Genomic DNA, 13,049 nt, shown 5'->3' on the forward strand with positions numbered 1-13,049 from the left:
CTACGTTCAGTGCACCTTCAAGTTCAAACGGCCGCCTGATCGTTCGAATTGTCGTCTGCTCTTTGAAACGTTTCTGCTTGTCGTCTGCTCTCTAGACGACGCCGGCCCGTAGACCAAATATTGGACCGGTACTTGTGATAAGAAGTAAGTGCAGGCCTCAAAAGACTTGAATTCGAAGGTTGGTAAGCAGGCTCCGTGTAAACAGTAGATACAAAACGATGTTGATCATTGCAGTGACCATCACCGACTTGTTATCCCTAATTTACTTGGTCCGATTCTGCTTGCGATTTTCAGTATCGACGTCGACTATCTCAGCTATGGTTCACGCTTTTGCAGCCCGAGCGGCGTCGCGACAGCAAATTGCGAGTGAAATATCACTATGTGAATCAGGCTTTAGAGTACATACTACGGCGTCCACGGGGAATGAAGCGCTACATGTCACATTATTCACGCTAAGTTTTGCGGTGTAACGACCCTCGGTAATTTCGCTGACGCCGCTCAACTAGTCAGACATCGCCAGGAAGACGTAGAAACAACAATTCGAATGCGAAAAAAGGGCAGGGGGACTGACAACGACGCCGACAACATCGCATTTCAATGGTTTGTTTATGGGCGACGGCGAGCTTTTTGCCCACACCCCCATCGCGCATGCGCGGCGCCGGTAGTGTCCGCTAGGGGCGCTCCGGTTTGTTTGTAAACATGAGTTGGTCGAGAACACTGAATTCGATCCTCTGGAGTGGTGGAACGTGCGCGAGTACGAGTTTCCCCATCTCACTCTTGTAGCGCAGTTCGTGCATGCCATCTCAGCATCAAGTGCATCAACGGAGAGACTTTTCATGAGTGAGTAAGCGAACGAGTGTGTCCATGTTGACGATAGTCTGTTTCATCTTCACAGCAACCTCTACAAGTGAAACGTTGCCTGTGCGTGTGCGTTTTCTTTTCCCCAACGATGGCACTGAGTTGTTTTTAAGTATGTGGTTTCAAGCATGGAGTTGAGGGTTTCTGTTTAAAACTGATACCGATAGGAGGTGTTGCCATTATTGAATATTGTGATATTTTCCCAGTGGCGTACTCGCGCCAAACCACATACACACGAGTACTTTGCTTCGGTGAGTGAGCGCCTTTTCTCTCCCACTTTTTTATTGTTTGGCCTACATAAAATGGCACAATGTTATTAGTCTGTCCTTCCTTAACTTTCATGTTTATAGAATATGCGTCTGCTTGAAGTGGGTTTTACAAAGCAAAAAGGAAAATAAATATAAAAGTTTCTTCCTTTCGAGCGCATCTTCTGGACAGAGCGCCAGTGTCACGGACTCCCAAGACAATCTCCTAACTGCGATCATCTTTCCAGCGATGCGAAGTGTCTCTGGAACGATGATCGCTTATTTTATAAATATGATAAAACAAAATTCACCGTATCCTGACACGAAGAGTTCTTTGACCAAAATTAAGCGGGCGGCTTAATTATAAAATACCATCCAGATGTTTTTTTTGAAATGTTTATTCATGCTTGACTTCATGATGTAAAATGAATGAACGGACGCGGTTCCGAATTTCGTGGATGCAGGTCGGGCGCGCGTAAAAAGTCTACGGATGGGGATGGGATGCGGGTACAATTATTTAAGAACATTGCGGATGCGGTTCGGACACTTATACGAATCCTGCGGATGCGGATGGGATGATCAAGGCTGTTATCCGCTCAAAACGCTACCTATAATTTTTTTTTTCTGTAAGCGGATGGGAATAAATTTGAAAAATTCGCCTGGCAGGACGCTGCCAGTCTCCTGAAGAGGATACGGCTAAATGACTGGAATCAGAGCGCTCTGACATTTTCGGACCAGTGATGGATGTATAGTTCTCGACATTTGTAATAGATAAAATGAACACAAATATAAAAAGAATCGTACAGCGAATGATAGATGACTGAGTAGTTTTCACTAGCAACATGATGAAATATCGGCTCGACGAGCTAAACCGACCGCCGTAGCGGTGCTAAAAAAAAACAAAAACAACAAAAAAAAAAAACGATTAGAGCATGCGGATTGATTTTCGTAGAACAGAGTGAACGCTAATGTTTGGAAAGAGTTATCAACTCATCGTGTATTCCATAGTGAATTCGAAACGATAGCGGTCATGCGGCGGAACGATCAAAATGGTAAGTAAACCACACTTTTCTCTCAGTAGATTATCCTGCAAGCACCATTCACATGACACGTATCGTTATACGACACAAGCCACAGTGAGTTATTGTGTTATTGTTGTTGTTATTGAGTTATTGCTGAAGGTGGGTTCACACAGGGGCATTTTCCTACATTACGTTATGTTACGACCACTTGCGACGCGAGTAACCTAGGCATCCGTGTTTCGAATAAGTGATTTCCCTACACACCGTGAAGGCGCCCCGTTAACTCGCAACGACTTCTGTGGTAATGCGGTCAAATGTGTCAAAATATACGGGAACGCTAGCGCGAGCGCACCTTGAGCACCAATCAAAGCTGCGCAGATCAAAGCAGTGCGAGTCGCCAAGAAACTGAGACGAAGAGGACGAAGCGCCACAAGCGCAAGAGCGTGAGATCGCGTGTACCGCGGGACCAGTGCCTCATTCGGAACAAGGGCAGTCACAGGGCTCGTACGCAGGTTCGGACCCGCTGGAAGCTCACAAACCGGCCAGCAGTCCCGAAAAGGAGGCTACGACGCCCTGGGCGCGCCTTGCCGACATCCAGGGGGAGTCCGCGTTCCCGTTCGGCGCCCGACGTCGCCTGCCCGCGAGGTTCCGGCCCGCTAGCTAGCAACAGCCAGTCCGTAAGTAGACTAAGGTCCTATGCCAAGACCGCCCCTCGGCGTGATAGGCAGGCCCGAGTCTCGTTTGTTCCATTCAGACGGTTTTCTCGGTGTCAATGGACGATCTCCTGAATTTCCGGTTCGAGAGCGCGCAGGGCCTGGCGTTCGGCGTTCGAACGCCAGGCCTTGCGCGAGGAGCAGACGATGTTCTTGTTCTCTCTGATTGAAGGGAGACAGTAGGGAGAGAGAAACGCCATTGCCCCTACCCACTGATCCTCCCAATCAAAGCTCGGCGCTCTGACATTGCTGCTGCTCCTCTCTCTCAGTTTATCTCCGCAGAGCGGAGCATTCTATTCGTGAAGATAGCTTGCTTGAACCACGAGCAAGAAACTGACGTCCAGTGAATTCGATCCATAGGAAGTGTTCACTGGACGCCATATTTGAGTGCGCTGTTCACAGCGCATACTCAGACCGGACTCTCACTTGTAGGCTGCTAAGACCGGCAATCTTGATGGTATGGAATGCACGTTGCAAACGAACTGTGAAAGCTCGCCATCGCCACGCGCTTAGCAGTCGCGCACACAGCCATGGCCGCCATTGAATACTCCCTATATCATGTAGAGCGGCGGCAATCATGTGATCTACTTGTACTTAAAAACGAAAAAAAAGTTCGACAAATGTAGGACTATTTTTGCGGTAATTCTTATATTATTACTTTTGAAGGGAGCTCATAAAGTAATTTTCTATTTTGCGCCGGATAACGTAAGTGGATTTTATTTTTGTTTGTGAGTGAAAGAGTTTAATGAACATCAGCCTTCTAACAGTTTCAAACGTCATCTCGCACGTCTCGAGACTGACTGTCGCGGTTCCCATGTATCCTTGTATTCTTGCAGAGAGACTTCGACTGTTCCCGATTCGATAAGCGAGATCGCATAGGCCCAGACGTGCGACAGAGAGAAATTCTAGGCCGGGCGGGCTGAATCCTTTCTGATGGAAACCGCATCCACCAGCGGGGTAAGCAAGGACGTCTCCGTGGCGTCCCCCTCCCGAGTTCGGGGACGCAAGGCCCGGGGACCCAGAAGCCGGTCCGACTGTTCGTCGGAAACTCCGGTGAAACGATAGACCAGGAGCCATGAAGAGGAGCTTCACTCCCGGACCAATATACCAGCAGGACGACTAGGACGTCTACAGTTTTCCAGTCATCCGGAAACTGTTCCGTCACCTGTACAAAAGAACAGCAAACCCAGAACCCAGAGCCCCGAGGAAAGCTCCAAAGAAAAGGAGGTCCAAAAAGAACAAGGAGGATGAGGACTCTGGCTGGAGCAAATTCGCACCGAGGAGCGGATGAGAGAGAGAGAGAGAGAGAGAGAATAAACTTTATAAAAGCTTCATGAGATCCAGAACGTGGGTTCCTTCTCCTACGGCCGGCGTGGTGCCTCCCCTGCAGAGTGGCCGGACGGACTGGGCCGGGCGGCGACTTGCTCGGCTCTTGTGACCGCAGCGAGCTGAATAACGCAGTCGGAGCTGAGCAGCAGGGTCGTCCACTGAGTGTCTGGTTGTGTCAAATGTCGTGTGAGGGAAGACGGTGGGGGATCGGCCGGGCAGGACCAGAATATATGTTCGATCGTGGCCTTGTTGTATTCGTCGGCGTCCTTTGTTGGATCATAGCACTTGGTGCATCGGGCCTTGTATAGATCCGGGAGGTATACTGTCTGAGTGTCGCAGGGTTAGGAAGAGTATTCGTCTGAAGTTGTCGCCATAATACTTGTTGGCGTCTGTTGAGTGACTTATGTGGTGGTGGGTATATCTGGCGCTGTAATCTGTAGTGTTGTGTAATGTCATGAAAACCACGAAGCGGTTCCTTATGCCATGGGAGATCTCTCGGCTCGTTAGCAATCGGAATGGCCACGCCGACCGCCCCGCATGTCCCGGCCCGGCGAGTCGCATCTCGGGCCGCGGCGTGGGCCGCCTCGTAACCACCGACCCCCTCATGAGCCGGAGACCAGATTAATGTGATTGGGTGTGCGACTGGAGGGATGATGGATGATTTCAATGTTAGGAGCTTTGTTGCTGATCGAGAGACGCGACCTGAGCTGAAGCCGAGAATGGCCGTCTTGGAGTCACAGATTATGGTGCGTAACGACTCGGACGCGTGGTTGAGGGCCAGGCCCATTGCAGCTTCCTCCGCTCTGGTGGGGGAATCCTCCTTGACTGAGGCCATCACTACAATGCGCCCCGTTCCATCCACCACGGCCAGGGCATAGCGGTCCCGGTGTTCGCTGTAGTTAGCCGCGTCTACGAAGTATACGTCGGGACGCTCCGCGTACAGCTTGTGAAGGGCCTCCGCTCGGGCTTTGCGTCGTTGAATATGGAAAGTCGGGTTCATGTTCCTGGGTAAGGGTGGGATCCTGAGCCGAGACCTAATTTCGGTTGGTATCGGCACGATTAGAGACGCGGTATTTAGAGGTGGGGGTATGCCGAGCCTTTCGAGAACCGCTCGTCCGGTTCTGGTGCCCGCCAGGCGTAGCATCTGAGCAGAGCGGTGCGCCTCAAGCAGCTCGTCTACTGTGTTGTGTAGTCCTAGAGCCATGAGGCGGACAGTTGGTGTTTGGGGGGACAGGCCCAGTGCCGATTTGTACGCCGACCGGAGAAGCAGATCGCATTTGTTCCTGTCGGTCTTTCTTAATAGTAGATACGGTAAGGAGTATAGACCATTCCATTTAGCACTATCTGGGCGGCACCATTTTGTTCGACAGCAGCGCCCTCTTTATACATCCGGGAAATTCAGCAGGTTCGGCGGGGTAAAACGAGAGAGAGGGCACGCGCCCGACTCCGCTAGCAGACGACAAAACGGGAGGTTGCCATTCTGCATCTTTGGGCTGCGGGCTGTACGGAACATCGAACTCTCGCTCGTGGCTGCCGTTGTGAAGTGGTTCGCATTCTTAGAATAGTTATGGCTACTCCAAAATCAGCCTAGAGCTCTCTTTTGTTCTACTTCGGTAAATGATCAACTGCCATATCTTTTTTTTGTTAGTTAAATAGCAGTTGAGTCAGCCGGCAGTACTACCCTCAACTACTGCGTGTATTGCGGCAGGAGAGCATGTTTTTGTTTATTATTTCAGACATCCACTCATGGTCGCTAAAGGCCTACACCAGGGCGAGAATCCCGAGCTCGTAGCTTTATCTTTGCCAGTTACTCCTGCTGATCGAGTTTGCGCAGCCAAAATGCGTCCTTCAACGAATAGCTTCCGCTTGCAGTCTAGTAGCGGAATTGTTGTATGTTACAAAAAGCTCGGAAGCAAAAACATTATGAGAAACAAAGGGCAAATGAATACAGATAAATGTAAACTATGTGAACACCTTAAAAGAGCAGGGCCAATTTTCGAGGGAAAATGAATCGGCGAGATGAGATCACAAGGGCGCATGCCATTTCTAGCGCTTAAAGGGCAACTCCGCTTCATTTTTGTTATTTAGAAAACTATGTAGCCCTCTTCAGGACTCCACGGAAGCCTTGATGAGTCTCAGGATGTCTGCTTCCTTTACTCCTCCGCGCCTGTTGGATATGCGTCTGATGAGTCTAAAAGTCTGGTGGGTGATCGAGTGTAATTTTAGCATTACGTCCGTGTTTGGTTTGAAGCAATGAAAGATTAAGCCCAGTATTCTGATGGTTCTGACCCCCGGTATGGGTTGGTCGCCTACCCTCAGGTCCAGTCGCTCTACTGAGCCTTCTGTGTCAGTGAGACGTGCGCTCTCGTCCTTGATTAGCTGTTCCGATTTAAGCGGAGAGATGTCGAGCCCTAAATTCGCGACATATTCATATGTGACGTCTATGGCTGTCTGAAGCGTCTCCTCTATGTCCGCGTCACTGCCCTTGTTGGTCCACAGCGTGATGTCGTCTGCGTAAATAGAGTGACCAAGTCTGGGTATGGTGGCCAGCTTACTCGGGAGGTACAGCATGGCTATGTTGAATAGCATAGGGGACAGGACCGCTCCTTGCGGAGTGCCTCTGTCCCCTGTGAGTATGGGGTCTGACGTGTATCCCGCTACTGAAATTTCTATCGTGCGGTTTTCGAGGAACGACTGCACGTACGCGAAAAAGCGTTCGCCCAGCCCCAAATTATTTATGTTGGATAGGACTGCCGTGTGCCGTATGTTGTCAAAGGCTCTGTGCAAGTCAAGCCCTACCACAACCCTTTTGTTTCGGCGCGGCTCGATTACCTCCGACTGGAGTTGGAGAAGGATGTCTTGCGTCGAGAGGTGTTGGCGGAAGCCAAACATGGAGTCAGGGAACAAGCCCTGATCCTCCATGTAGTCCCGAAGACGATTGAGCACTACGTGCTCCATCACCTTGCCGACGCAGGACGTCAGCAAAATGGGTCTCAAATTATCGACGTTGAGAGGTTTACCTGTTTTGGGTATAAAAAGCATTTTAACCCGTTTCCACTCTGGCGGGATTGTGCCGCTGTGCCATATCTCGTTAATGAAACGCGTGAGATCCGTTATAGATTTAGCGTCTAGGTTGCGTAGGGTCTTGTTGGTGACCCCATCGGGGCCCGGTGCCGAATTAGGATTGAGTTGAGTGGTGGCGTGACGGACCTCGGCCTCGAGGATATCCGCATCTAGTTCGGGGTTCCTGATTCCCGAATACGATTGAGATTCCGCGTCGTCCTTCTTTAGGTTAACGTACTTGTCCTTCAGGGCCTCTATGAGTGCCCTGGCATCTCCCGGGAACGTACTGGCTACCTTGGTTAGTGTGTTACGCTGTACCGTTTTTGAACCCTGGGGGTCCATCAGGTGGCGAAGGAGGCCCCACGTGTCTCGGAGCCCCAATTTGCCGTTGATCTGGTCACATATCTGCCCCCAGTGTTGACTGTCTAGCTCAATCGCGTACGTTTCGATGTCCCTCTCTAGGCGCGAGATGCGTTTGCGGAGCGAGCGGTTGCGTTTTTGTTTGGACCAGCGAGCGCGGAGTCTCTCCAAAGCCTGCCACATATGTAGCAGTTTGGCGTCCGCCCTCCCTTCTGGTGAGGCAGCGGGGACCGTGTCCGTGGCCTGCCTGACACTGTCCTGTAAGGAACGTGTCCAGCTGCCCAGGTCGACAGCCTCCCCCTCCTCTTCGCGAAGGGCCCGGAGATGGTCCCAATTAACTAAACGTTTTTCGGGTGTCTCTCGTCTTTTGTGCGTGTTGTCGGGGATCGTTATTTCCAGAATAAAGTGATCGCTGCCGAGCGTGTTTCGAGTGTTCGACCATGTGGCTAGCGGGATGTTGCGCGTGATGGAAAGATCCGGGGTCGTATCCGGAGACATGCTGTTCCCTTCGCGGGTCGGATAATCCGGGTCAGTTATGAGTGTGAGATGGTCCGTCTGGAGCGTGTTCCATATGGCTACGCCTTTGGGTACTGAGCGCGGATATCCCCATGACTGGTGGCGCGCGTTGAAGTCCCCCGCAATTAATAAGGGTGCTGCGCCGGCCAGGATCGCGGCTTTGTGGATGAGTGCAGCTGCCTGCTTGGAACTGTCTTTGGGCGAGCTGTAAGCGTTAAGCACATATATACTGGGCCTGCCCTTCTTGTGCGGATGGATCTCGAGGAACACGTGTGGAATTAGCGTGTCCTCGATTTCGTGTTGTGTGACTGCAAGATTGCGGTGTGTGAATGTGACTACCGTCGACATTTGTTTGTGTTGTCGTTTGGAAGTGGATGGTTGCGTGGGGTAAGTGTATGCGAACGCTGCGTAGCCCGCCATTTTAAGTGGTGGCGTCGCTTCTTGTAACGCTAGAATGTCTGGCTGTGTCGGTTGTTGACTGATGTGGAGCGACAGGTTACTCCGCTTTTGGCGGAGTACCCTGCAGTTCCATTGCCACACAGTTATTGGTCTGTTGGGGTTGGCCATGGACCATGGTTAATGCTTATGTCTAATTTGGCCGCTATTAGAGCGATGATGGGTAAGATACTGTCGAGGCTCTGTTGCATTGCCACGACCTTCTGTTCCAGACTATCCATGCGCTCTTCTAGTCTATTTATGCGCTCCTCCCGCCGAGCCACGCGATCGCGGAGCCAGAGTCTACGTTTAGGATTCTCTTTGGCGGAGTTCGTCACCGATCCCACGGTCGACATTTCCGTGAGAGAAGAGTCCGACTTCCCCGATACGGCGTCTGTCGCATTGCGCTTCGAGCTTTGCGGATGGTGTGTCATAGTGGGAGTGGATGTCTGTCCTCGCGGCGCAGTGAAGGTTGGCCTCGCTGTTTCTGTTTCTGCGTTCGGAGGGGTTGGTGGTGTTAAAGCCGTAGCTGCTGGTGCGTGCGCTTGACTGAGAAGCGTGGTATAAGTCTGCTTCGCGGTTGTGGTTTCCATGTTCACGAGGGGTGGTGTTGGGGTTGCGGTTACTTTCCGCCTGAGGATTGCGCATTCGTTCCTGAGTGCTTCCAGCTCCCTAGCTACTGCCGGGGGTATTGTGTTGTTGGGGTGTGTGTTGGTGTTGTGTGCGACCCTGCTAGCCCAGCTCACCTTGCGGGGGTCATCTTGCCGCTGCTGTTGCTGATTCGTCCTGCCCTTGCTCCCTGGGTGCGAAGTTGAGGACCTGGAGCGGTCCCGACTCCTGAGGGATTCCGCTCCCCGCCGCCTCGATCTGGATCGGCGTCGGTATTTTCTGTCTGACGGTGTCGACGGTCCCGGTGTCTTCTTGCGTTGCACGAAGCGGTGGGGGCACACTTTGGAGCCGCTTTCATGTTCCCCTCTGCAGATGATGCAGACCGGTTTACAGGTGTAAGTCGAGCCGTCTGGGTTGGTGTTGGAGTGTTCGGTGCCACAGCTGCGGCACTTGTTGCTGGTGGCTTGCCTACACACGTCGGCCCTGTGTCCGGTTTGGCGGCAGTTGAAGCAGGTCTCGATTTTCTCTCTGTATGGGTAGCAGAGCAGCACTGCGTGACGAAAGGTGACTTGTCTGGGTAGCTTGGTTCCCTCAATAGTCATTAACATGGTCCGAGTTGTACCCATCCTCCTCGCATGAAGGACGTTCAGTTTGGGGTTATCAAGGGTGGCGTAGTGTATGACTTCCTCCATCGTCTCCCCCATGCATAGTGCCTCCGGTACAACTATGCGGGTGGAGTTTTCGGGCATCGCCACGTAGGCAGAAACTTGAAAAGTCCGGTCTCCCAGCGTGAGCGATGTGGCTCCGCCTAGTCGGCGAGCCCTGTCCTGACCTGGTGTGCTGACCGTAAAGGTGCGGTTGTACGGGTGAATCCTAATCTTCTCCTGTGGGCGTGACTGAAGAGGTGGAAGAAGCTGAAGTATCGCCATCATAAAGCGTACTAGCACCGTATGTTATGGGATCGAACCCACGTGGACGGAAAACCACCTTAATATCTTCCATAGGTACACTGTTAGCAAGTCCCGTATATTTGGCGAATATTTGGGGTGAAAAATACGCCATTTACACAAATTACCATAAATTTACACGATGAGTAACGGATAATTCGTTCAGAAATCATGCGAGGTTGTAAAAAACGTGTTTTGGTTCGGTCATACACGCATAACCGTGTAGCCGACCTCGAAAACACGCATCGCCCCCGGCGACGACCGCGGCATTGCCGGCTATCGAAGCACCGGAATGCTTGGGGACACACTTAGAAAGGACCATCAAGACAAATGCCGCGGAAAGAAACATGTCTCGGAGACAGATATGCACCAAAAGCAATTGCGCCATGTCGCAGGACGTTGGCGAAACCCACGCTTACCGGGCTCGCCGCCATCTTCTGGTCGATGGCAATGCGGCTTGCTTCATGTCGCCCATGTTTGTATTTAGTTTAGGGGTCCTGATAACAGTTTCTTAGACACCACAAATAAAGTTATGGGTCTAATTATTCGTTCCAAACAGTTAAAACGGATATAAAAAGCGTGTCCTCGATGTGAACACGTGACATTGCAGTTGGTTTCGTTTTTGCTTCAACCTTCAACTGCAAGCGATCTGGCGATCTGGCCACGGCGCAAGCGCAACGCCGATGTACGCTGGAAGCAAGCGCCGGTTGGCTTTCGTTGTTTTTGTTTGACCGGAGAAAATCTGGCAAGTACGCATGGCGCCGCTACTGTTTTGGTTTGACGGGACGCGAGAAGCTTCGCATAGAGCTTCGGAGTTTGCGAGCACATAGTGAAGACGTGACCGGAGAAGTGCCCCTGTGATGTTCCTGGAAGACGGAAAGTAGCATTCGTAATCGTCGTGTGTGCTTTGAAAGCGAAGGGAGTCACAGGGTCCACGAGTTCGCAACCACAAGCCAAGGTTCATGACAGCGCGGCGTTGACTTCGGCGATCTCGTTCTGTTTGGTGCAACCCGGCGATGCGTAAAAGAGCTGAAACATTCGTCGTGTGTGGTGCGGTGCTTTGTATTCCGGGTCTGTTTGAACCACGCTTTTAACACGGAGCGCAAATTGTTTGTTGCGTGGTGGAGGTTCAACGGGTACAGTCCCGTCGTCGTCAGCTGATCCGGTCCAGCTGGTCCGGGAGGACGCAGCGAGCGTTTTTAAAAGTAAATCTTCCCTCGTTTCGTTTCAAACTGTGGAAGTATCCCGACACATACCGTGAGTAAGAATCAGCGGGCGTTTTCAACAAAATTACGTTGTTTTAATTAAATAATGGACTCCGGATTGTTGTCTTAAATCTGCCGTTTTTTATGCTTCGTGTTGGACTGCGTTTGCATAGCGACGCACACCGCTCAAGTATGATTCGGTCCTGCAACGAGTTTGTTGCGGCAATCATGCGGCGTGAATAAATAAGGGCAAGGTTTCCTACCTGCCCACAGATGCATGTACTGAGACCATTTTTTATGTTGTGAACGTAGTGCTCTTTCTTTATTTTGGAAGACGCGTTGGTGCATTTATTATGGTACAATCACTTGAGAGTTGAGAAATTAGAGAGCGAGCAAGCTTTCTCAACTTTGTCTCTTTCTCTCTGGCACTGCCCTGTTTCAGTTTCAGTGGGCATATCTACTAGCAGGTACAAACTGCTCTAAAGCAGGAAAAAAACGGGAAGCTTAGGACGGTGCGGACTCCGTGTTTCGCGCTTTTCGCGCTTTTCGCAAGGTGACAGGGTAAATGCTTTTGTGAGATATGCGGAATATGCAAGCGATTTTGTTATGCCTGTCGTTTGCGTCTCTCCAGCAAAACGAATAAGATGATCTACCACAAAGGCGCAATCACAAGCCAAGATTTAAGATAGCAGTCGTTTGCTTCGGTGATCCGTGTAGCTGTATTTTACCCTGCTCTCTGCAACACCGTGTCAAGACGAAGAGCTGGAATGGTCACGGTTTGTGCTGGCCTCCCGGTTGACAGAAACCCGCGTCGCCCGCATCGGCACCGAGTGCGCTTGGGCTGTTGATGCTCCAGCCTTTCATCCGCGGCTTGTCGCCAGCTCATCCTGCTGCTCAACGGTGAGGAAGCGGCGAGAGTAACCTCGGAAGTGAATGTAAATCCTCGTTCATTCAGTCATCCGGTGTCAAAGTGTGGAAGATGTCCAACGTGTACTGAGGGCGGGAACTACGGGCATTTTGCCTTGCTTTTATAACCGAAACCAGACCAACGAGATAACTGCCTTGTGTACTCTAAAAGGACGGAAGCAATAAGTTTCAACAGGTCGAGTACGTCACCGGGGATGTAGGCGAGACGGTGCACACTGTTTAAACGCTTGCAGTATCCACGAGTGGTACCAGGAAAGCGACGTCAACAGAGAAGGAGCTCGCGATTCAGCATAATACACTGCTACGGGCCCGTGTATCTTCAAAGTTCGGGGTGGTGGCAGTATAAAAAAAAGACGCATCAGCGCCCCACACCAGTGTTCACGAATAACACCGGTCACAAACTCCCAAGCCCCACCGCTCTTCTCGTCACCGACACGACATACGACAACAAACTGCATCAAAACGCCCCAAAAGTGAAGGCGTCTGCTCCCGTACTGCAACTGCTGCAACTAGCGGAAGTGAAGTGTTGGGCGGATGTCCGGATGTCCTTCACAAAAATATATAAAAAATGCTTTGCGCAAGGATCATTTTCATTTATTATTGTATACGTAATGACAAAATCCCAATAATTTGTTTTTCTGTCTGATTCATGCTAGTCGGACTGCTCATAACACTGGTCAAGCAAGAAAATAACAAAAATTTGAACTTTTTCATGACCGGTTTAAGATTTATTGTTAACATATCATTATTTATTGCAACGGACTAACATTATAGATTTTGCCTCCATACTTTTTAAATGCAAACAGTTCTAACACACGGC

At 50.9% G+C, this 13,049-nt stretch overlaps 1 protein-coding gene across 1 annotated transcript in view; it reads right to left on the reverse strand.

The window, feature by feature from the left end:
- The window catches only part of LOC8041242 (amine oxidase [flavin-containing] B), a 48,714-nt gene extending 40,188 nt beyond the window's left edge, over nt 1-8,526 (reverse strand). Inside the window, exon 1 of the mRNA XM_042294258.1 lies at nt 7,335-8,526. Coding sequence (XP_042150192.1) covers nt 7,335-8,526 — 1,192 coding nt within the window. The remainder of the gene's footprint in view (nt 1-7,334) is intronic.
- Nucleotides 8,527-13,049: the final 4,523 nt, after the last annotated feature.

Source organism: Ixodes scapularis, unplaced genomic scaffold (assembly GCF_016920785.2).
Source record: "Ixodes scapularis isolate PalLabHiFi unplaced genomic scaffold, ASM1692078v2 PGA_scaffold5__190_contigs__length_132052651, whole genome shotgun sequence".
Classification (NCBI taxonomy): Eukaryota; Metazoa; Arthropoda; class Arachnida; order Ixodida; family Ixodidae; genus Ixodes; species Ixodes scapularis.